The sequence below is a fragment of the Panulirus ornatus genome, chromosome 42, assembly GCF_036320965.1.
Source record: "Panulirus ornatus isolate Po-2019 chromosome 42, ASM3632096v1, whole genome shotgun sequence".
NCBI classification, from domain to species: Eukaryota; Metazoa; Arthropoda; class Malacostraca; order Decapoda; family Palinuridae; genus Panulirus; species Panulirus ornatus.
This window is the reverse complement of record NC_092265.1, coordinates 13,104,217-13,130,768: the sequence shown is the minus strand read 5'-3', so window position 1 is coordinate 13,130,768 and position 26,552 is coordinate 13,104,217. Positions and strand designations below refer to the sequence as shown.

At 40.7% G+C, this 26,552-nt stretch overlaps 1 protein-coding gene across 1 annotated transcript in view; it reads left to right on the top strand.

The window, feature by feature from the left end:
- Window positions 1-26,552, top strand: part of LeuRS-m (Leucyl-tRNA synthetase, mitochondrial) — a 62,933-nt gene that overhangs the window by 28,515 nt on the left and 7,866 nt on the right. Inside the window, exons 10-13 of the mRNA XM_071686561.1 lie at window positions 3,636-3,726; window positions 8,742-8,844; window positions 16,499-16,640; window positions 23,166-23,312. Of these exons, the coding sequence (XP_071542662.1) occupies window positions 3,636-3,726; window positions 8,742-8,844; window positions 16,499-16,640; window positions 23,166-23,312 (483 nt within the window). The remainder of the gene's footprint in view (window positions 1-3,635; window positions 3,727-8,741; window positions 8,845-16,498; window positions 16,641-23,165; window positions 23,313-26,552) is intronic.

The following is a 26,552-nucleotide window of genomic DNA, read 5'->3' as shown; positions in this document are numbered from 1 at the left end:
TTTCACTCCATCTTTCCACCTCCAATTTGGTCTCCCTCTTCTCCTCGTTCCCTCCACCTCCGACACATATATCCTCTTGGTCAATCTTTCCTCACTCATTCTCTCCATGTGCCCAAACCATTTCAAAACACCCTCTTCTGCTCTCTCAACCACGCTCTTTTTATTTCCACACATCTCTCTTACCCTTACGTTACTTACTCGATCAAACCACCTCACACCACACATTGTCCTCAAACATCTCATTTCCAGCACATCCATCCTCCTGCGCACAACTCTATCCATAGCCCACGCCTCGCAACCATACAACATTGTTGGAACCACTATTCCTTCAAACATACCCATTTTTGCTTTCCGAGATAATGTTCTCGACTTCCACACATTTTTCAAGGCTCCCAAAATTTTCGCCCCCTCCCCCACCCTATGATCCACTTCCGCTTCCATGGTTCCATCCGCTGACAGATCCACTCCCAGATATCTAAAACACTTCACTTCCTCCAGTTTTTCTCCATTCAAACTCACCTCCCAATTGACTTGACCCTCAACCCTACTGTACCTAATAACCTTGCTCTTATTCACATTTACTCTTAACTTTCTTCTTCCACACACTTTACCAAACTCAGTCACCAGCTTCTGCAGTTTCTCACATGAATCAGCCACCAGCGCTGTATCATCAGCGAACAACAACTGACTCACTTCCCAAGCTCTCTCATCCCCAACAGACTTCATACTTGCCCCTCTTTCCAGGACTCTTGCATTTACCTCCCTAACAACCCCATCCATAAACAAATTAAACAACCATGGAGACATCACACACCCCTGCCGCAAACCTACATTCACTGAGAACCAATCACTTTCCTCTCTTCCTACACGTACACATGCCTTACATCCTCGATAAAAACTTTTCACTGCTTCTAACAACTTGCCTCCCACACCATATATTCTTAATACCTTCCACAGAGCATCTCTATCAACTCTATCATATGCCTTCTTCAGATCCATAAATGCTACATACAAATCCATTTGCTTTTCTAAGTATTTCTCACATACATTCTTCAAAGCAAACACCTGATCCACACATCCTCTACCACTTCTGAAACCGCACTGCTCTTCCCCAATCTGATGCTCTGTACATGCCTTCACCCTCTCAATCAATACCCTCCCATATAATTTACCAGGAATACTCAACAAACTTATACCTCTGTAATTTGAGCACTCACTCTTATCCCCTTTGCCTCTGTACAATGGCACTATGCACGCATTCCGCCAATCCTCAGGCACCTCACCATGAGTCATACATACATTAAATAACCTTACCAACCAGTCAACAATACAGTCACCCCCTTTTTTAATAAATTCCACTGCAATACCATCCAAACCTGCTGCCTTGCCGGCTTTCATCTTCCGCAAAGCTTTTACTACCTCTTCTCGGTTTACCAAATCATTTTCCCTAACCCTCTCACTTTGCACACCACCTCGACCAAAACACCCTATATCTGCCACTCTGTCATCAGACACATTCAACAAACCTTCAAAATACTCATTCCATCTCCTTCTCACATCACCACTACTTGTTATCACCTCCCCATTTACGCCCTTCACTGAAGTTCCCATTTGCTCCCTTGTCTTACGCACCCTATTTACCTCTTTCCAGAACATCTTTTTATTCTCCCTAAAATTTACTGATAGTCTCTGTTTTTACCATCCCAGATAATGACTTATCTATTTACCTATTCCTCAGTGCTCTCAGAACCTTTTCTCTCTCATCCATCCTATGATTTGCTTCTGCTTCTATAGTTCCATTTGCTACTATTCCCACTCCCAGGTATCTAAAACACTCAGATTCCTACAAATTTTCTCCATTCAGACTCACACTCCAGTGAACCTGTCTCTCTGCATCACTAAACCAAATACCCTTTCCTTAATTCACATTTACTCTCAAGTTCCTTCCTTCACCCACTCTTCCAAACTTAGACACCAACTTTTGTAGTTTCTTATTCAGATCTGCCATCAGTGTTGTTTCATGAGCAAACAACTAACTTACTTTCCAGGCCCCCTTACCCTGAGTCCAGCGAACTGCATACTTACATTTTCGCCCAAGACCCTAGCATTTACCTCCATCATCACCCTATCCTTAAACAAGTAAAACAGCCTTGTTAACATCACAGACCCCTGCTGCATACCAACCTTTACCTAGAACCATTCACCCTTTTCTCTCCGTACTTGCTCACATACCTTACACTCGTGATGAAAACTTCACACTGATTCTAGCAACTTTCCTCCCAAACCTTATCTTTGTAAGACCTTAAATAAAGTATCTCTGTCAACCTTATCATATGCTTTTTCCAGATCCATAAATGCCTCATACAAATCCCTTCTGTTTCCTCAAGTGTTTCTCACACTCATTCTGTAAAACAAACATGTTATCCACACATCCTCTGCCACTCCTGAAACCACATTGTTCCTTTGCAATGTTGCTCTGCACATGCCTTCATCCTCTCAATCACAATTCTCCCATACATTTTGCCAGGTACACTCAACAAACTAATCCCTCTGTAGTACGAACACTCTCCTTGCTGTTTGCACATTGGCATTATGCATGCATTCTGCCAATCCACAAGCTCCTCAGCATGATCCATGGGTGTATTGAAAATCTTATCCAACCTCTCATCAACACAGTTGCCCTCTTTATTAAAAAATTAAACCGCAATACCATCCAGTGTAGCTGCCTTTACCACATTTCGCTTTACACAAGGTTTTCACCATCTCTTCTGTTTTCACCAAACCTTTTTCTTTGACTCTTTTACTTTGCATGCCTCCCCAACTCAAGCACCCTACATCTGCCACCCTAACTTCAAGCATTGCACAATCCATCAAAATATTTGCTCCATATCCTCCAACTCTTCACTGCCTGTTACCACTTCCCTATTTGTCCTCTTTACTGATTTCCCATTTGTTCTTTCTTGATATACTTATGAATAATATGTACCTACTAACCCATATGGTCTTTTTTTATTAACACAGAATGGCTTATTGCCTGGTAGAATATGGGGGAATTACTTTTGCTTTTATGGTAGAATGATTTACCATATGATTTTGAGTACATACCCTCACCTTAGCTTAACCCAAGTTTAATAAGGGAGGAGATAGGCTTTTATGAACTTGGAGAGAGGAAGTACATCTAGCCTGACATGTGTATTTTTGTTTATTTAGGTTTCATAAACATTTTTTGAAACTGATATATGTTATCTGTAGACTATTGCCTCATATTGATTTTTTTTCAGTGTGTTCATTGAGGATTACTTATAGTTTGTTATTTACACTGATTTTGAGCATACTATTCTCAGCTAAAATATACACAAGGTCTGTTTTTCAAATTAAACTGGGACTAAAATACAGAGGTTGTACTCTCATATTAAAACTAACTGTCTTGACCTACAGAAAATCTTTTCAGACTCAGACCCATTTTGCAGAATAAGACTTTTCTTTACCATTTTTCAATTATGTGAATATACGTGATATAAGTTTGTAACCCATTGTTAAATTCTGATCAAGTGTGTGTGTATGTAGTGTTGTATCTGTTGGGGAGGTATCCTTGAATATAAAAGTGTTTTGACACTACTTACCACTGGTTACAGGAAGTGCTTCAGGATTATGGCACAGATACAACTAGACTGCTGATGCTTGCCAACTTTGCTCCATCCTCACCAAGAAATTGGTCCGAAGATAGTAAGTTTAGCTCTTTGACTTTGTATTAGTATACTTAGATACATTGTTTACGTACTTTACTCATATACATATGTAAAAGAATTCCGCATACAGTGTCCGCAAGAAACCTTGTTCGCCTCTCCATACTTTGTCAAAGGCAATGCTACACTCAAGTTTTATTACTCTGTCATCTTTACTTGGCCTTGCTTACCATCTGCAGATGTCTAGGCATGGAAAATTGGCAAGGTTCTGAAGTATTCTAGGTCCATGTTTCCAATCCATATGGTCTTGATGTCCTGAATAAGGCAAGGCATTGATGAGGTGTTGCAGGAAACAGCTGCCTGATCGTGCATTCTGAGCACCCAATGCACCTAGAAATCTCGCGTGTACCCATATTTTTTGGCTTCCAAGTGAATATTTGGGCTTTCTCCTCCTTAGAAAGGTAAAATGTAGGTAGTAGTTGATAGGTAGCAACTTATCAGGGAGGTATGTTTCTGGTACTATTTGCCTGGGTATTGGGAGGGATAGTGATGGCTGTGTAGTGAGCCAGCACTTCACTGATTGCCAAGTTGCACTCCTTTGACCCAGGTAGCTGTCTTTTCTTTCTGCCTCATTTGCAAGTGGACTACTGGCATTATCTCCACAGACTTACAGTCTCTTTTTGTCATGTAACATTTGACAACACTTAACTCACAACTCATTCGTCATAACTCCAGATTTTTTATTCATTAAGCTGTGCGCTAGCCCAGCGTTGTTGCAAAATAATAGGAGCAGTAGATAAAAATAGTAGGTAGAAAAATTATGCAGGAGCATTGAGTAGATATATTTGGTAAAAGTAATGGGTAGGAACATTAAGTGAGACCAATAGATGGACACATTAGGTAGAAGAAGTCGTTAAGAAGATTAAGTAGGAGCCTCTGAAAACACTGTGCTAGAGTTGCCCTCTGCCAATGGCCTGTTAAGGGTGAGGTACTAAAGGCTAAAAAGCAGCACTGGAGTTCATCAGTTGTTGAGACTCTTTTGCCATGGCCACTCCCTTGAGGGAGTTCCCAAAGGGAACAGGCATCAGAGACAGATAGAGAGATGGGAAGGTAAGAGCCAACCATCCTGAAGCACAGGTGGAAGAAGTACAATGCCCAGAAGCAAAATATGCAGAATAAAGTGGCACCTGGGAGAGAAAAGAGAAAGAACATTGTTCCCTTAAGATAGCTTAAGGTGCCCTGAGGCTGATTGTTGGTGCTTACACCGTTAGAAGTACTAGTATCATTGATTAAATGTATGATGATTTCACCCTGAAAGCATTGTATGTTTACACCCAAAAAAACCTTAAATGTGTATTGCCTTTGAAAAGATAGTGGAGGCAGACAAGGCTTTTGCAGTCAATGTTTCACCTGTCCCTCTCCTGCCTGCTCTTCCGTGCTCTCAAAAGCAACATAACAAAGATGCAAACCTCACAAATTACTGCACTCAGAGCAATCACTGGCTGCCTGGTATCCACAGACACTCAACACCTACACAATGCAACAAAGATCTTCTCAGTACAATCCTGCCTGTGCACATTGGCATTCAATTCAGTGCTACATCGCTAGACCTCTCCCACTCCATAGCTTACCACCAACCCCCAAGTAGAAATGAAAAACACCCTTGCCTCATACCTCAGCACCCTCTACTCAAAAACCCTCCACCCCCAACAAGTATAACACTTAACAAAACACATACTCTCTAAAATAATCCATCAAGCCCCAAATTACTGGTTTCCAAATTTAGCCTTAAACTCCACACCACTAGACATATGCTCATCAGATGTGACACTCCCCAGAGAAACAAGTCACACTTGCCTATCTATGCTCTGAACATCACCCATCCCTACAACACTACAAACACCATTTCACCCTACCCCAAGACCCATTATACCCTTAGTGCAACTACCACAATCAAGACACTGAGCTTTACTGCCCAGTTCCTCTGCATTCTTTACACATAGGCATACATGGCATCACAGCATTATATGACATGTGTCCATGACCATTGGTTGTGGCCAGCTTCCTAAGTGCTGCAGGAGCCTCTTAAAGATAGAAGGGACTCCTGGGGGCTAAAAGTAAGTAGTACACACACACACATGTAGATCAGCATGTAAAACGACAAGGAAATAGAAAATACAGTGTCAGGTTCTTTCGTATATAATATTGTGGAGACTGAGTCCAGATTAAGAGAACCAGAGTATAGTATACCAACCATCTCTGGATAGGCAAATGAAGCAAGAGACAGGTAAAGGGATTAAAGCTCAGGTCACCTACAACTACCTCACCTTTCTAAAGCCACAGACTAAGATTAACCTGTGTTCCGAGTAACATATTTACAATGTTTTCATTTCTCATGAAGTTGTCTAATATTTTTTATTTCATTTATTTATTATACTTTGTCGCTGTCTGTCTTTGTTAGCGAGGAAACAGATGAAAGAATGGCCCAACCTACCCACATACACATGTATATACTTAAACGCCCACACACGCACATGTACATACCTATACATTTCAACGTATACATACATATACATACACAGACATATACATATATACACATGTACTTATTTATACTTGCTGCCCTCATCCATTCCCATCGCCACCCCGCCACACATGAAATGGCACCGCCCCTCCCTCCCACATGCGCGAGGTAGCGCTGGGAAAAGACAACAAAGGACACATTTGTTCTTACTCAGTCTCTAGCTGTCATGTGTAATGCACTGAAACCACAGCTCCCTTTCCACATCCAGGCCCCACAAAACTTTCCATGGTTTACCCAATATGCTTCACATACCCTGGTTCAATCCATTGACAGCTTTTCCACCCAGGTATACCTTATTGTTCCAATTCACTCTATTCCTTGCACGCCTTTCACTCTCTTGTATGTTCAGGCCCCGATCACTCAAAATCATTTTCACTCCATCCCTACACCTCCAGTTTGGTCTCCCACTCCTTCTTATTTCCTCCACCTCTGACACATATATCCTCTTTGTCAATCTTTCCTCACTCATTCTCTCCATGTAACCATACCATTTCAATACACCCTCTTCTGCTCTCTCAACTACACTCTTTCTATTACCACACATCTCTCTTACCCTTTCATTACTTACTCAGTCAAACCACCTCACACCACATATTGTCCTCATACATCTCATTTCCAACACATCCACCCTCCTCCGCACAAACCTATCTATAGCCCATGCCTCGCATCCATATAACATAGTTGGAACCACTATTCCTTCAAACATACCCATTTTGATAATGTTCTTGCGTTTTAAACATTCTTCAGGGCTCCTAGAACCTTTGCCCCTCCCCCACCCTGTGACGCACTTCCGCTTCCATGGTTCCATCCGCTGCCAAATCCACTCCCAGATATCTAAAACACTTCACTTCCTCCAGTTTTTCTCCATTTAAACTTACCTCCCAATTGACTTGTCCCTCCACCCTACTGAACCTAATAACCTTGTTCTTATTCACATTTACTCTCAGCTTTCTTCTTTCACACACTTTACCAAACTCAGCCACCATCTTCTGCAGTTTCTCACCCAAATCAGCCACCAGCATTGTATCATCAGCGAACAGCAACTGACTCACTTCCCAAGTCTTCTCATCCACAACAGACTGCATACTTGCCCCTCTTTCCAAAACTCTTGTATTCACCTCCCTAACAACCCCATCCATAAACAAATTAAACAGCCATGGAGACATCATGTACCCCTGCCACAAACCGATATTCACTGGGAACCACTCACTTTCCTCTCCTTTTACTCATACACATGCCTTACATTCTTGATAAAAACTTTTCACTGCTTCTAGCAACTTCCCTCCCACACCATGTACTCTTGATACCTTCCACAGAGCATCTCTATCAACTCTATCATATTCTCTATTTATGCTACATACAAATCCATTTGCTTTTCTAAGTATTTCTCACATACATTCTTCAAAGTAAATACCTGATCCACACATCCTATACCACTTCTGAAACCATACTGCTCTTCCCCAATCTGATGCTCTGTACATGCCTTCACCCTCTTAATCAGTACCCTCCCATATAATTTCCCAGGAATACTCAACAAACTTGTACCTCTGTAATTTGAACACCTGGCTTTATCCCCTTTCCCTTTGTACAATGGCACTATGCATGCATTCTGCCAATCCTCAGGCACTTCACCATGAACCATACATACACTGAATACCCTCACCAACCAGTCAACAACACAGTCACCCCTTTTTTAATATATTCCACTGCAATACGATCCAGACCTGCCGCCTTGCCGGCTTTCATCTTCTGCAAAGCTTTCACTACCTCTTCTCTGTTTACCATACCATCCTCCCTTACCCTCTCACTTCGCACACCACCTCGACCATAACACCCTATATCTGATACTCTTATCATCAAACACATTCAACTAACCTTCAAAATACTCCATCTCCTTCTCACATCACCACTACTTTTTATTACCTCCCCATAAGCCCCCTTCACCCATGTTCCCATTTGTTCTCTTGTCTTACTTTATTTACCTCCTTCCAAAACATCTTTTTATTCTCCCTAAAATTCAATGATACTCTTGCACCCCAACTCTCATTTGCCCTCTTTTTCACCTCTTGCACCTTTCTCTTGACCTCCTGCCTCTTTCTTTTATACATCTCCCAGTCATTTGCACTGTTTCCTTGCAAAAATTGTCCAAATGCCTCTCTCTTCTCTTCCACTAACAATCTCACTTCTCATTTTATTGTCCATTATAAACCTTTCTCCATTTTTCCTCTCTCAATTCAACAGCAAAGCAGAACCTATTTTACATAGCCAGACTGTCAAGTTTCATCTTTACATTTAGTAAAAGATCAATATGGCACATGGGAAGACTATATTTAAGATACCCAAACAAATGTAGCTTCAGTACATGTGAAAAATATTTTTGTGGTAAAATGTTAATACCTTTGAGAATCCATTGTGAAACATTAATATACTTATAATACATGTAACATAGATTTATTTTTGTATCATTCTAGCATTTCCTGGTATCCTTAATTGGCAAAAACGTGTGTGGTTGACTGTTTCGGATTTTATATGTGTTCAGCAGAATAAAGAAGATAGCAGCAGTGATACTTTAAGGTAAAGTTGAAAATGGTTTAATTAATTGCCCTGTTTGGAAAAGATTTTATGAACCATCTTGCTGTAAAAATTATTCACATTTTGTATATCTTAGTGTGAAAGCAGATGGATTTATGATATGCATAAGAGATTTATGACTGAGATTTTCATAGGAAATGAGTTTTTGTTCGTCTCTTGAATGTCTTTCCCTATATGATGTATTTTACCTATCAAGACTGTCCCATTCTCTGCATGCAGACCATGAGTGGTTAAGCTGAGGCCTACCTCTGTATTGCTGTACAATACATTTACAGTACTGCTGAGTGAGGAGGGGTGCACAGCCAGCCACTGGTCCTGATTAACTGACCCCAAGTGCTTAATTGCTCATCATTTGAAGGTTTTCATGGTGCTGTCTATATACCCTGCTTGTTAACTGGGGCAAACAAAGCAATAGATGATGGACAAGCACAAGTTGCTGGCTGTGGTCTTTAACCCCATAACTCCTCATTTGGGTTTCCTTTCCAACCATGTGAATCTTAAGTTGTTTTGATTAAAGGATGAAAAAAGTCTCTTAAGAAGTATATTCTATTCACTACTTTCACTCTGATGATATATAGAAATGTTGTAGATGTTTCAGCACAATGTGCTAAAAAGTGTGGGAGAAAGGCCTAAGTGTTGAGTTGCTATTTCATTTCTTTACATGTATTTTAGCTATGCAAAAAATCTGCATACCAGATTTTCTTGTTTTAATCAGTGTGATTCATATATAATGTCTTCATAACAGCAAAATCATAGAATTTATAAGAAGTACCAGCTGCACCACTTCAGATGTATTATTATCAAGGTCAGGTGGGCACTGGCAACTCTGCCTCCACATTTGTTAGAAACACCTTCTCCTGCCAGATTTTGCTTATCTTTCAGTGCTAGAAGATTCAACATCCATAAAATCACTCTCCACATGATTCAAAGACAGATCATTATCATTAAACAATTCAGGATCCTCCTCTGCCTTGTCCTTAAACTCTAGCTAAAAGCCTTTCAATCCTTGCCTGTTCTTACTTTTAAATCTAGTTAAAAGCTACTAAATTTCTAGAAGATTCATGAGAGTGTGCTGTCCTTGACATAGCTGGAGGATGGCTGACTCTAGGGAGAAATTATTGTGCACTGCCACAGCAGCAACCACCCAGACTTAGCAGTTGATCTTAAGTGGAGGCATGAAACTCAGTGTGTAAATTTGTCTAGAGATGTCCAGCTCACATAGATATCCATCTAGAAGAGTTAAGGCTTTAACAAGGAAAAATTATGATTTTAAAAGAGTTTACTGGTACAAATGTGAAACTAATTTGGATGTAAATCTTAAATAGATGTTTATGAGGGGTTTCTCAGTCACTTCCCTTGTGTATGCCAGAGGAAGGAAGAATGAAGGTCTAGTATCTCTCAAAGGAAGGAAGAATGAAGGCCTAGTATCTCTCAGAGGAAGGAAGAATGAAGGCCTTATGGTAGTATAAAATAAGTCAACTGTTTATTAACTTGGAATACATTATTTTGGTTGGTACCATTATTTAGAAATTTATTTACATGTTTAGCAAGTAATTGGTTGGTTTCTCCATTGTTTTTAGAATATTTTCTGAAAAACACAATCACAGTGCAGACGGCCCCACATGTGCAAAACTCCCTCTCCATACAGTATGAATAGGTATTTACAAATACGTAACTACCCTGGTCATTCAAGTAGGATAGGTCATAGGCAGAACTCCTCTTCATTGCTTTGCTATTCTTTTCTTATACTGCTTCTAAGGGATCTGCTTTTTTTGTACCCCTAGTAGTGTCAAGGCCAGACCACCTTGCTTGGACCTTGGGCCTGTGTAGTTTGTGCATCTGTGTAACTCTGAACAGTAAGAGGTCATTCTGGGTTGTGTAATACCCTTGCAGGTTAGAATGATTTTAACTGATTGACTGTTGTCCTAATGATAATGGGAGAATATTAGAGTATTTTGATAATAAACCCTCCAACTCTGGTTACACATGTTTTTAGTTCATTGAACATGAATGTAAGTGTGATGTTATTTAGTTTTATTGTTTTAGATACAGTTTTTAGTCTTTCACTGGAGAATTTTTATAAATATTATTTGATACTCCAACATATTCTCTTACTAAAAATGCTTGATGCCACTCTTCATCACAGTGACAAAAATAGCAGGCTAAGCTCATAGCTGGTTGTCATGGCAGAATCACTCATATTGGCTTCATGTATGAAACACTAAAACTCTTAAATGGAGTCTCCCAAGGAGTAGTTCTTTCCCCTCTACTTCTAGCATACCACATCGAGGTCCTTTCACATACAAAGGATCTCACAATCATATCACAGTAGCAATAATAAACATGCAGCACTACAGAAAGCAAAAGGAATGGTGACTCACCTAGAACAGAATGTCTGCATACCTACATAAGTCCTCAATCTCTCGTTTAACCCCAGACAAATATGAATCAAGCTCACACGCTCCAGTCACCTTGAATGGATAATCATATCCAATGAAGAAATACCAGCGATTCTAGACATCACACATGACACACTTGTAACATATACTTCTAGACATCACGCATGACACTCTCATAACATTTACTTTTCTACCCAAAGGCATTAACACAAAAGCAACAGACAGTCTAAGTGCCTACAGACCATTAACTGTCACCAGATTTGGACAAGAAAAAGAATCCCATAGCATCTTTTACAAACAATTCATCCTCTCCGCTGTAAACTACACCTTACCTATCTGGTCATCCACCCTGCCAAAAGTAAATATAACAAAGTTGCAAACTACACAAAATGGAGCACTCAGAACAGTCACTGGCTGCATAGCTACCACAAATTTGGACAAGAAAAAGAATCCCACAGCATCTATGACAAACAATTCATCCTCTCCGCTGTAAACTACACCTTACCTATCTGGTCATCCACCCTGCCAAAAGTAAATATAACAAAGCTGCAAACTACACAAAATGGAGTACTCGGAACAGTCACCGGCTGCATAGCTACCACAAACATTCATATCCTACACAAAGAAGCACAGATCGTCCTTGTACAATCCCACCTCAGCATAACTCCATAACTAACCATCATCCTCCAGGTAGAAATAATAAGCCATACACTTTAGCTAACTTGACTCACGGATTCCCCCCTCCCAACAAATATAACACTGACAAAACTCATACTCGCTGAAATAACCTGACAAGGCCTGAATAACCACCCTCTCTACTTAGTCATAAACTGCACCCCACGAGACATACAGCCATTAGAAGCCACACTCCATAGACAAGCACAAGTCACTTTCCTGTCTATTATTTGGACATCACATATCCTTACTGCACTACAAACATCATTTCAACATATCTCAAGATCCCTTATGCCCATGACATAACTACCATAATGAAAATACCGAACACTGTCTACTCATTTTAATAGAAGACTGCTTTATAAATATAGTGGTCTGAGACTGAACAAGAAGCAGTTTTACAGTACATAAAGAATTATACACAAATAGGGACCTTATTTTTACCTGTGTGGTTGGCAAAAAGACAGGAAATAGCAATCATAGTACAGGGGTCCTCGCAAATTGCCAGGGTTGTGCTACTGGCGATCAGTCATTGTGGTGGAATGTCATTGTTCGAGGAATTGAAGTCCATGTTTTAAGGGAGGTTACGTTCCAGACCAAATTCTTGCAGTTTGATTTTCTTGTATGGACTGTTCTGTCAGTATACCAAACCCTATCATAAGGTAACTTAGGCTCAACTCAGCATCTGTTACCATTTCACTGGTAAATCAATTGAAAATGAGTGATTCTTAGAGAGAATGCAGATGATGAGGAATAGAAGTAGGAGGAGGTAGAATGGAATGGGGTGGAGTGATTGGTTTTTCAGTCCTTCCAAAGTAAGATTATCCATTATGTATTTTGATATTTTCAAATTAGGGAGATTTCTATTTTATGACTATATAAGAATATGAAGATAATGTCTCGGAAAGCAAAAATGGCTATGTTTGAAGGAATAGTGGTTCCAACAATGTTGTATGGTTGCGAGGCGTGGGCTATGGATAGAGTTGTGCGCAGGAGGGTGGATGTGCTGGAAATGAGATGTTTGAGGACAATGTGTGGTGTGAGGTAGTTTGATCGAGTAAGTAATGTAAGGGTAAGAGAGATGTGTGGTAATAAAAAGAGCGTGGTTGAGAGAGCAGAAGAGGGTGTTTTGAAATGGTTTGGGCACATAGAGAGAATGAGTGAGGAAAGATTGACCAAGAGGATATATGTGTCGGAGGTGGAGGGAACGAGGAGAAGTGGGAGACCAAATTGGAGGTGGAAAGATGGAGTGAAAAAGATTTTGAGTGATCAGGGCCTGAACATGCAGGAGGGTGAAAGGCGGGCAAGGAATAGAGTGAATTGGATCGATGTGGTATACCGGGGTTGACGTGCTGTCAGTGTATTGAATCAGGGCATGTGAAGCATCTGGGGTAAACCATGGAAAGTTGTGTGGGGCCTGGATGTGGAAAGGGAGCTGTGGTTTCGGGCATTATTGCATGACAGCTAGAGACTGAGTGTGAACGAATGAGGCCTTTGTTGTCTTTTCCTAGCGCTACCTCGCACACATGAGGGGGGAGGGGGATGGTTTTCCATGTGTGGCGAGGTGGCGATGGGAATGAATAAAGGCAGACAGTGTGAATTTTGTGCATGGGTATATATGTATGTGTCTGTGTGTGTATATATATGTGTACATTGAGATGTATAGGTATGTATATTTGTGTGTGTGGACGTGTGTGTAGATACATGTGTATGGGGGTGGGTTGGGCCATTTCTTTTGTCTGTTTCCTTGCGCTACCTCGCAAACGCAGGAGACAGCGACAAAGCAAAATAAAATATAAATAAGAATATGAAAATGGAATACAGTGGGAATTTAATGTTATTACGCTTTAATATCATAATAAGATTTATTTTTCTTTTTTCATACATATTTGCCATTTCCCGCATTAGTGTTAGGAACAGAGGACTGAGCCTTAGAGGGAATATCCTCACTTGGCCCCCTTCTCTGTTCCTTCTTTTGGAAAATTAAAAATGAGAGGGGAGGATTTCCAGCCCCCCCACTCCCTCCTCTTTAAGTCGCCTTCTACGACACATAGGGAATATGTGGGAAGTATTCTTTCTCCCCTATCCCCAGGGATAAAAGAAATTATAATTGATAGAAACTCTCAATGCACTTGAATATTTAATTTTTAAATGAAAAGAATAATAAAAGAATATGAATTTTCGTCAAATCTGTCACTGTTGCAAAAATATAGGGCTGTTTAACAAATTCCTACTCTAATAATCAGTTGTTGCCATTGTGAAACATCACTCTTGGAACTATCATTCTGTAGGGAACCCTGTATTTTCAGATTTGCCGTAAAATACTGGTTTGATTTCAAAGAGAAGAACATGATGGTACTTAGTTTTAGATTAGCTGACTTCATTGAATTGTCATAACTCAGGTGAAATAGATTGGATCAGATATTAGGTGTGGGTACCTCTGAAAAGATGTGGAGTAACTTCAAAAATGAATTACTTGCCTTTGAAAGAAATAGTTTCCCAAGAAAGGTGAAAAGGAGCTGTGAAAGGGAAACTCAAGGTTGGTGAATAAAGAATTAGATAACCTCATTAAAAAGAAGGGTTGAAAATAAGGGCAGATGAGAGTTCGGGTAAGAGTATCATTAAACTTTAGGGAGGATAAAAAGATGTTTTGGAAGGAGGTAAATAATGTGCATAAGACAAGAGATCAAATGGGAACATTGATGAAAGGGGCAAATGGGGAAGTAATTGCAGGTAGTGATGAAATGAGAAGGAGATGGAGTGAGTATTTTGAAGGTTTGTTGAATGTGTTTGATGATAGAGTGGCTGATATAGGGTGTTTTGATTGGGGTGGTGTGTGAAGTGAGAGGGTCCAGAAAAATGGTTTGGTTAAGAGAGAAGAGGTAGTGAAAGCTTTGCAGAAGATGAAATCTGGCAAGGCAGCCTGTTTTTAATGAATTTATTGAAAAAGGGGGTGACTGTGTTGTTGATTGGGTGGTAAGGATATTCAATGTATGTATGGATTATGGCGAAGTGCCTTAGGATTTTCAGAATGCCTGTATAGTGCCATTGTACAAATGCAAAAGGGATAAAGGTGAGTGATCAGACTACAGAGGCATAAGTTTGTTGAGTATTCCTGAGAAATTATATGGGAGGGTATTGATTGAGAAGGTGAAGGCATGTACAGAGCATCAGACTGGGGAAGAGCAGTGTGGTTTCAGAAGTGGTAGAGGATGAGTGGATCAAGTGTTTGCTTTGAAGAATGTGTGTGTGAGATATACGTAGAAAAACAGATGAATTTATATGTAGCATTTATAGATCTGGAGAAGGCATATGATAGGGTTGATAAAGATACTTTGTGGAAGGTCTTAAGAGTATATGGTGTGGGAGGTGAGTTGCTGGAAGCAGTGAAAAGTTTTTACTAAGGGTGTAAGGCATGTGTATGAGTAGGAAGAAAGGAGAGTGATTGGTTTCCATTGAATATTGGTATGCAGCAGGAGTATGTGATGTCCCCATGGTTGTGTAATTTGTTTATGGATGGGCTGGTTAGGGAGGTGAATACAAAATTTTTGGAGAGAGGGGTGAGTATGCACTATGTTGTGGATGAGGGGCCCTGGGAAGTGAGTCAGTTGTTGTTTGCCGATGATACAGCTCTAGTGGCTGATTCGTGTGAGAAACTGCAGAGGTTGGTGACTGAGTTTGGAAAAGTGTGTGAAAAGAGAAAGAGGATATATGTGTCAGAGGTGGAGGGAACAAGGAGAAGAGGGAGACCAAATTGGAGGTGGAAGGATGGAGTGAAAAAAATTTTGAGCGATCGGGGCCTGAACGCACAGGAGAGTGAGAAGCGTGCAAGGAATAGAGTGAATTGGAACGATGTGGTATACCGGGGTTGACTTGCTGTAAATGGACAACCAAGGCATGTGAAGCGTCTGGGGTAAAACATGGAAAGGATTGGGAGTTGTGGTTTTGGTGCATTATACATGACAGCTAGAAACTGAATGTGAACAAATGTGGCCTTTTTGTCTGTATTACTGGCACTATCTCACTGAAGCAGGGGATAGTGATGCTCTTTTCCTGTGGGGTGGGGTAGCGACAGGAATGGATAAAGGCAAGCAAGTATGAATATGTACATGTTTATGTAAGTAATGTCTGCATATGTGTATGTATATGTTGAGATGTATATGTGCATATGTGGGTGTGTATGTATTTATATATGTATGTGTATATGAGTGAATGGGCTACCTCACTGATGCAAGAACAGCAATTATGTATAATAGATAAGTAGATATATATATTTTGAAATATTTTTTTGTGGCTGTATGAATGGATGCTTGTAAGTCACATAAGTCGTAAGTAGAGGATAGAATTAAGTGTTTATTGTTGAGGCAGATGCATTTTTGGTCAACTTTTGTAATACAAAAATCAATTGAGAGGGATGCAGACTTTTTTTATCCTACTTAGACATCCAGATGAGCTGGCTTTGTCCAACCATGAGTTTTGTAAGATATAATTTTATATTCAAGTTTTGTATATGGAATATGCATACAGTTTCAAATTGATTCTTAATTTTTTACCTTTTTCAGCTCTAAAGAAGTAAAAGAATATGAAAATTTTCTGTGGGAAAACCGCAATCATCACCTCCAGGGTATTACGTTTAATTTTGAACATACACATCAGATTAGTGTTGCCATCTCCAACATGCAAGGGTTAACAGGAATTCTGAGGGTGAGTTTGATACTTCATTGCCCCTTCATTTTTTGAATTTTTATAGTGGGTTGACTTTTATATCTAATTTGTATTTAAAATGTCATATTCACACATTGCATGTGGAAGGTGAGGAATGGGCAGATTAGAAAGGCTCATAAGTGTGGGATGGAGTAAAAAAGTTGCTAGTGAAAAAGAAAAGAAAGGCATTTGGGCATTACTCTCAGGGAAGGAGTGCAAATGATAGAGGGCTGTATAAGAGAAAGTGACAAGATGTTAAGATGAAAATGTAGGAGTTGAAAAAAGAGGACAAATGAGATATGGAATGGGCAAGTATCAGTAAACTTTAGGGAGAATAAGATGGAGTGATTATTTTGAAGGACTGTAGAATGTGTTTCATGATAAGGTGGCAGATTTAGGGTGTTTGGATTAGGGAGGTATGTGAAGTGGGAGAGTCATGTAGAGTGGTTCAGTAAAGAGAAGAAGGTGGAGAAAGCCACATAAAAGATGAAATGTGGATGGTATAACTGTTGAATTCATTAAGGGAGTGACTGTGTTGTTTATTTTACAGTTAGGATTTTCAGTGTCTATTTGGATCATGAAAAGGTGCCTGAGGATTGGCATAATGCATGTATAGTGTAAAGGCAAGGGATAAAGGGAAGTGTTAAAACAGTAGAGGTATAAGTTTGTTGAGTGTACCTGGTAAATTGCATGGGAGGGTAGCGATTGAGAGAGTAAAGGTGTGTACACAGAGCATCAGATTGGGGAGGAATATTGTGATTTCAGACGTGTTAAAGGATGTGTGGATTAGGTGTTTGCATAAAAGAATACATCTGAAAAATATGTAGAGAAACGGATAGATTCGTATATAGCATTTGTGGATATTGAGTAAGCATATAATAGGGTGGATAAAGTTGCCTTGTGGAAGGTTTTAAGAATATATGGTGTAGGAGAAAAGCTGATAGAAGCAGAGAAGTTTTTATCAAGGGGGTAAGGCATGTGTATGAGTAGGGAGAGGAGAGTGCGTGGTTCTAAGTTTAGGTTGGTCTGTTGCAGAAGTGAGGGAAGTCACCATGGTTGTTTAATATGTTTATGTATAGGGTAGTGATGAAGTGAAAAAGATTTTGAGTGATCTGGTCTAAATGTGCAGGAGGGTGAAAAGCATGCAAGGGATGGGGTGGATTGCAATGATGTGGAATACAGGGGTTGATGTACTGTCAGTGTACTGAACCAGAGCATGAGGGCATGTAAAGTGTCTGGGATAAAGTGTGGAAAGGTTTGTGGGGCCTTGTTGCAGATGAGGGGCTGTGGTTTTGGCACATTTCGCATGACAACTAGAGAATGGATATGAGTGGATGTGGCATTTCTTCATAAGTTCTTGGCACTACCTCGCTAACGTGGGAAATGGCCATCAAGTAAGAAAGAAAGAAAAGAAGCAATGATTATAATGATAATAGTAATAAGGGAAGGTCTTAAGAATATATGGTTAGGGAGGTAGGCTGCTATAAGCAATAAGAAGTTTTTATCAATGATGTAAGGCAAAGTGTAAGAATAGGAAGAGAGGAGAGTAAATGGTTCTTAGTAAAGGTCGGTCTGCAGGGGGGGTGTCACCATAGTTGTTCAGTTTTGTTTATGGATGGGGTGGTGAGGGAGGTAAATGCAAAATTCCTGGGTAGAGGGGCAAGTATGCAGTCTGTTAGGATGAGAAGGCCTGGGAAATAAGTCAGTTGATTTTCACCGATGATAGAGTACTTATGGATGATTCGAGTAAGGAACTGCTGATGTTGGTCACTAAGTTTCGAAGAGTGTGTGAAAAGAGAAGGTTGAAAGTGAATGTGAATAAAAGAAAGGTTTTTAGGTTTAGCATGGTTGAGGAACAAGTTAGATGGGAGGTAAGTTTGAATGGAGAAAAATTGGAGGAAGTGAAGTGTTTTAGATATCTGGGAGCGGACTTGGCAACGAATGGAACCATAGAAGTGGAAGTGAGTCATAGGGTAGGGGAAGGGGCAAAGGTGCTGGGAGCAATGAAGAATGTATAGAAATATAGAACATTATCTTGGAGACTAAAAATGGGTATGTTTGAAAGAATAGCTGTTCCAACAATATTATATGGTTGCAAGGCATGGGCTATATCTAGGGTTGTGTGGAGGAAAGTCGATGTATTGGGAATGAAATGTTTGAGGGCAATATGTGGTGTGAGGGGGTTTGATCAAATAGAAATGAAAGGGTAACAGAGATGTGAGGAAATGAAAAGGGTGTAGTTGAGAGAGCAAAAGAGGGTGTGTTGAAATGGTTTGGACATATGGGGAGAATAAGTGAGGAAAGGTTGACAAGGAGGATATATATATGTCAGAAGTGGAGGGAACAAGGAGAACAACAAGGAGAACCAGGAGACCAAATTGAAGATGGAAGGATGGAGTGAAAAAATTTTGAGCAATCAGGGCCTGAACATGTAAGAGAGTGGAAGGCGTGCACAGAATAAAGTGAATTGGAACGATGTGGTACACTGGGGTCGACGTGCAGTCAGTGGACTTAATCAGGGTATGTGAAATGTCCGGGTTAAACCATGGAAAGGTCTGTGGAGCCTGGATGTGGGTAGGGAGCTGTGTTTTCAATGAATTACACATGACAACTCATGTATGGATGAGAGCAGTAGTGGCCTTTCTTTGTGTTTCCTTGTGCTACTTCGCTGATGCAGGGGATGGTGATGCTGTTGCCTGTGGAGTGGGGTGGTTCCAGGATATGGATGAAGGCAAGCAAATATGAATATGTACATGGAAGCGGGAGTGAATCATAGGGTGGGGGAGGGGGCGAAAGTTCTGGGGACATTGAAGAATGTGTGGAAGTTGATAACATTATCTCGGAAAGCAAAAATGGGTATGTTTGAAGGAATAGTGGTTCCAACAATTTTATATGGTTGCGAGTCATGGGCTATGGATAGAGTTGTGCGGAGGAGGGTGGATGTGCTGGAAATGAGATGTTTGAGGACAATATGTGGTGTGAGGTGCTTTGATCGAGTAAGTAATAATAGGGTAAGAGAGATGTGTGGTAATAAAAAGAGTGTGGTTGAGAGAGCAGAAGAGGGTTTTGAAATGGTTTGGTCATATGGAGAGAATGAGTGAGGAAAGATTGACAAAGAGGATATATGTGTCAGAGGTGGAGGGAATGAGGAGAAGAGGGAGACCAAATTGGAGGTGGAAAGATGGAGTGAAAAAGATTTTGAGTGATTGAGGCCTGAACATGCAGGAGGGTGAAAGGCATGCAAGGAATAGAGTGAATTGGAACGATGTGGTATACCGGGGTCGACGTGCTGTCAATGGATTGAACCAGGGCGTGTGAAGTGTCTGGGGTAAACCATTGAAAGTTCTGTGGGACCTGGATGTAGAAAGGGAGCTGTGGTTTTGGTGCATTATACATGATAGCTAGAGACTGAGTGTGAACGAATGTGGCATTTGTTGTCTTTTCCTAGTGGGGAGGGGTTTTTCATTTCATGTGTGGCGGGGTGGCAACGGGAATGAATAAGGGTAGACAGTATGAATTATGTACATGTGTATATATGTATATGTCTGTGTATGTATATATATGTATACGTTGAGATGTATAGGTATGTATATGTGCGTGTGTGGATGTGTATGTATGTATATGTGTATGTGGGTGGGTTGGGCCATTCTTTCATCTGTTTCCTTGTGCTGCCTCGCTAACGCGGGAGACAAGTGACAAAGTATAATAAAAAAAAGTGTACGAGAAATACTTAGAAAAGCTGATGGATTTGTATGTAGCATTTATGAATCTGGAGAAGGCATATGATAGGGTTGATAGAGATGCTTTGTGGAAGGTCTTAAGAGTATATGGTGTGGGAGTTAAGTTGCTAGAAGCCGTGAAAAGTTTTTTACTAAGGATGTAAGGCATGTGTACAAGTAGAAAGAGAGGAGAGGGATTGGTTCCCAGTGAATGTCAGTCTGTGGCAGGGGTGTGTGATGTCCCCATGGTTGTTCAATTAGTTAATGGATGGGGTGGTTAGGGAAGTAAATGCAAAAGTTTTGGAGAGAGGGGTGAGTATGTAGTCTGTTGGGGATGAGAAGGCTTGGGCTGTGAGTCAGTTTTTGTTCACTGATGATAAGCTCTAGTGGCTGATTCAAGTGAGAAACCACAGAAGCTGGTGACTGAATTTGGAAAAGTGTGTGAAAGGAGAAAGTTAAGAGTAAATGTGAATAAGAGCGAGGTTATCAGCTTTTCAGTAGGGTTGAGGGACAAGGTAATTGAGAAGTAAGTTTGAATGGAGAAAAACTGAAGGCAGTAAAGTATTGTGGATATCTGGGAGTGGATTTAGCAGTAAATTGAACCATGGAAGTGGAAGTGAGTCATAGGGTGGGGGAGTGGGTGAAGGTTCTGGAAGTAATGAAGAATGTGTGGAAGGAGAGAACATTATCTTGGAGAGCAAAAATGAGTTTTTCTTGGTATTTCTCACATACATTCTTCAAAGCAAACACTTAATCCCTACATCCTCTACCACTTCTGAAACCACACTGCTCTTCCCCAGTCTGATGCTCTGTACATGCCTTCATCCTCTCAATCAATACCCTCCCATGTAATTCCCCAGGCATACTCAACAAACTTTTGCCTCTGTAGTTTGAACACTCACCTTATCCCCTTTGCCTTAGTACAATGGCACTATGCATGCATTCCACCAATCCTCAGGCACTTCACCATAATCGATACATATACTGAATATCCTTACCAAACAATCAGCAACACAGTCACCCCCTTTTTTTAATCAATTCCACTACAGTGCCATCCAAACCCCACCGCCTTGCTGAATTTCATCTTCTGCAAAGCTTTCACTACCTCTTCTCTTTATCAAACCATTCTCCCTGACCCTCTCACTTCGCACACCACCCAGACCAAAACTCCCTATATCTGCCACTCTGTCATCCAACACATTCAACACACCTTCAAAATACACACTCCATCTCCTTCTCACCTCATCACTGCCTGTTATTACTTCCCCAGTTGCCCCCTTCACCGATGTTCCCATTTGTTCTCTTGTCCTATGTACATTATTTACCTCCTTCCAAAACATCTCTTTATTCTCCCTAAAATTTACCGATACTCTCTCACCCTAACTCTCATTTGCCCTCTTTTCCAAGCCTTGCACCTTTCTCTTGACCTCCTGCTGCTTTCTTTTATACATATTCCAGTCATTTGCCCTAATTCCCTGCAAGTATTGTCCAAATCCATGCCTTTTCTTGCTGACAACCTTATTTCTTAATCCCACCACTCAGTACCCTTCTAATTGACCACCTCCCCCCCTTCTCGTGTCACATGCACATTTTGCACACCCACACTCCTTGCCGAGAACAGATGACGAAAAGGCCTCATTCACTCACATCCATCCTCTAGCTGTCATGTGTAATGCATTGAAACCTTAGCCTCCTATCCTTAACCAGGTTCCACAGACCTTTATGTGGTGTCCCCAACTGCTCTATATGCCCTAGTTTAGTCTGTTGACAGCACATTTCCCCTCATGTACAACATCGCTCCAGTTTACACTCTCCTCCACATGCCTTTCACCCCTCTTACATGTTCAGGTCCTGATCAGTCAAAATCTTTTTCACTCCATCCTTCCATCTCCAGTTTTGTGTCCCCCTTCTCCATGTCTTCTCTGCCTCCAACACATACATCCTCTTTGTCACCCATTCCTCAGTCATTCATCCTCTTATGTCCAAACTATTCCAGTAAACCTTCAACTGTGTTCTTATTATTACCATACTTCTCTCTCACCCTATCAACCCTTCTCACACCACATATTGCCCTCATACATTTCATTACTAACACATCCACCCTTCTTTGGTCTTAATGAAATGATAAATAGTAATAATGATGATAATATATGCATAAAAAGGGTTAGAATGACTTTAGAGATTATAGCTACTGGCATTCTGTCCAGAAACATTCTACCTCTTCTTTACATATATAACACTTGTCAACTTAACTCACACAGTTCATTCTTCATAACTCTAGATTTGCCTGCAGTGAGCACTATGCAGTACCCTTGCCTTTTGGTAGAATGGTAGAAGCAGTAGAAAGTAGTAGTACATAGGAACATTTAGGCAGGAACATTTGGTAGAAATATTAGAAGTAGTAGGTAGGAACATTATAGGCAGGAGCATTAGGTAGTAGTAATCAGTATGAACATTGGGTAGGAGCCTCTGCAAAAACTGTGCTAGAGTTGTGCTAGAGTATTAGAAGTAGTAGGTAGGAACATTATAGGCAGGAGCATTAGGTAGTAGTGATCAGTATGAACATTGGGTAGGAGCCTCTGCAAAAACTGTTCTAGAGTTGCCCTCTGCCAGTGGCCTGTTAGGGGTGAGGCACTGAAAGCTAAGAAGTGGCACTGGAGTTCACTAGTTATGGAGACTATTGCTGTGGCTACCCCCTTGAGGGAGTTCCAGTTAGGAACAGGCATGAGAGATATAGATAGATAGCTTATAAATTTAAACTTATTTTGTATAACCTTAATTATGATATTCACACCTTTTTTTTCAGAAAATTCCAAAGAGTGTTATGTTAACCGAGGAGTTTGAGCTGACACTTGGAGCACTGATCATTACAATGGCCCCATTAACTCCACACTTTGCCAGTGAGCTTTGGGCAGGATTCTGCAGTGTTGCAACTTCTCCACAGACTAAAAAGGTTTACTGGTTTATTGCTTTTCAGTAGCGATTCACATAATGTGTACTAACTTCTAGATCATTGATTGATTTTGTGTCCTTGATATTTGATACTCTGCTCCGTGAGAGTGGAATGTGGTGGCAGCTGTTTTATCTTGATTGGTCAATCTTTCCTCATTCATTCTCTCCATGTGACCAAACATATATATATAAGGGGAGTGGGGGAGGAATGGGATGTATTTAGGGAAGCAGTGATGGCTTTTGCAAAAGATGCTTGTGGCATGAGAAGCATGGGAGGTGGGCAGATTAGAAAGGGTAGTGAGTGGTGGGATGAAGAAGTAAGATTGTTAGTGAAAGAGAAGAGAGAGGCATTTGGACAATTTTTGCTTGGAAATAATGCAAATTACTGAGAGATGTATAAAAGAAAGAGGCAGGAGGTCAAGAGAAAGGTGCAAGAGGCAAAAAAGAGGGCAAATGAGGGTTGGGGTGAGAGAGTATTGTTAAATTTTAGGGAGAATAAAAAGATGTTTTGGAAAGAGGTAAATAAAGTGCGTAAGACAAGGGAACAAATGGGAACATCATTGAATGGGGCTAATGAGGAGGTGATAACAAGTAGTGGTGATGTGAGAAGATGGAGTGAGTATTTTGAAGGTTTGTTGAATGTGGAGTGAGTATTTTGAAGGTTTGTTGAATGTTTGATGATAGAGTGGCAGATATAGGGTGTTTTGGTTGAGGTGGTATGCAAAGTGAGAGGGTTAGGGAGAATGATTTGGTAAACAGAGAAGAGGTAGTAAAAGCTTTGCAGAAGATGAAAGCCGGCAAGGCAGTGGGTTTGGATGGTATTGCAGTGGAATTTATTAAAAAAGGGGATGACTGTATTGTTGACTGGTTGGTAAGGTTATTTCATGTATGTATGACTCATGGTGAGGTGCCTGAGGACTGGCAGAATGCTTGCAAAGTGCCATTGTACAAAGGCAAAGGGGATAAGAGTGAGTGCTCAAATTACAGAGGTATAAGTTTGTTGAGTATTCCTGGTAAATTATATGGGAGGGTATTGATTGAGAGGGTGAAGGCATGTACAGAGCATCAGATTGGGGAAGAGCAGTGTGGTTTCAGAAGTGGTATATATATATATATATATATATATATATATTTTTTTTTTTTATTATACTTTGTCGCTGTCTCCCGCGTTTGCGAGGTAGCGCAAGGAAACAGACAAAAGAAATGGCCCAACCCCCCCCCCCCCCCATACACATGTATATACATACGTCCACACACGCAAATATACATACCTACACAGCTTTCCATGGTTTACCCCAGACGCTTCACACGCCCTGATTCAATCCACTGACAGCACGTCAACCCCGGTACACCACATCGCTCCAACTCACACCATTCCCCGCCCTCCCCTCACCCTCCTGCATGTTCAGGCCCCGACCACACAAAATCCCCCCCACTCCACCTCTCCACCTCCAATTTGGCCTCCCTCTTCTCCCCGCCCCCTCCACCTCCGACACACCCATCCTCCCGGTCAATCCCTCCCCACTCACTCTCTCCATGTGCCCGAACCACTTCAAAACACCCTCCCCCGCTCCCCCAACCACGCTCCCCCCATTTCCACACATCTCTCTTACCCTTACGTTACTCACTCGATCAAACCACCTCACACCACACATTGTCCTCAAACATCTCATTTCCAGCACATTTTTTTTTTTTTTTTTTTTTTTTTTTTTTTTTTTTCCCCAAAAGAGGGAACAGAGAAGTGGGCCAGGTGAGGATATTCCCTCAAAGGCCCAGTTCTCTGTTCTTAACGCTACCTCGCTAACGCGGGAAATGGCGAATAGTTTGAAAGAAAGAAAGAAATATATATATATTGGGAGGTGAGTTTGAATGGAGAAAAACTGGAGGAAGTGAAGTGTTTTAGATATCTGGGAGTGGATCTGGCAGCGGATGGAACCATGGAAGCGGAAGTGGATCATAGGGTGGGGGAGGGGGCGAAAATTCTGGGGGCCTTGAAGAATGTGTGGAAGTCGAGAACATTATCTCGGAAAGCAAAAATGGGTATGTTTGAAGGAATAGTGGTTCCAACAATATATATATATATATATATATATATATATCCCTGGGGATAGGGGAGAAAGAATACTTCCCACGTATTCCCTGCGTGTCGTAGAAGGCGACTAAAAGGGAAGGGAGCGGGGGGCTGGAAATCCTCCCCTCTCAATTTTTTTTTTCTTTTTTATTTTCCAAAAGAAGGAACAGAGAAGGGGGCCTGGTGAGGATATTCCCTAAAAGGCCCAGTCCTCTGTTCTTAACGCTACCTCGCTAATGCGGGAAATGGCGAATAGTATGAAAGAAAGAAAGAAAAATATATATATATATATATATATATATATATATATATATATATATATATATATATATATATATATATATATATATTTATTCATTCACCTCCCTAACAACCCCATCCATAAACAAATTAAACAACCATGGAGACATCACACACCCCTGCCGCAAACCTACATTCACTAAGAACCAATCACTTTCCTCTCTTCCTACACGTACACATGCCTTACATCCTCGATAAAAACTTTTCACTGCTTCTAACAACTTGCCACCCACACCATATATTCTTAATACCTTCCACAGGGCATCTCTGTCAACTCTATCATATGCCTTCTCCAGATCCATACATGAGTGACATTTGCTAGTTTCCAGTCAGCTGGCACCTGACCATATGATAGAAATTTGTTGAATATTTTTGTTATTGGGTATATCATCTGTCCTCTGACCTCCTTTAAAAATCTTGGAGCTAAGTTGGTGGTGCTGAGGTAATGAAGAGAACAGAGCAGGACTGTATCTGCTATATGGCGAGTGTAGGATAATTTCCCTCTCTATTACATTACAGTGATTTTCCGTTGTGACTGATTCAATGCAATAAATCAGTAGCAAGATCAACGTATGCCTCATTTTGAGTCACTTTCAACAGCCTTGCATGATATCCAGTGAAAATCAAAAGATTATGGAAATTAAATAGTTAAAAAAAATTTGATAACTTTGTTACCACAAAGATCCATTGCATGGGTTTTGTATTCGAGTAATCTGCTGTGTGTGAATGATCTGGTGTACTTATACATACTGTAAAGCTGAGGTAAGTAAAAATCTAATAATTTCAATTTTTTGGTCATGACACAAGTCATATGCAGTCCCTTTAATTTGCATTTCCATGAGCTGCCACTTCTTATACTCCTATCTCTTT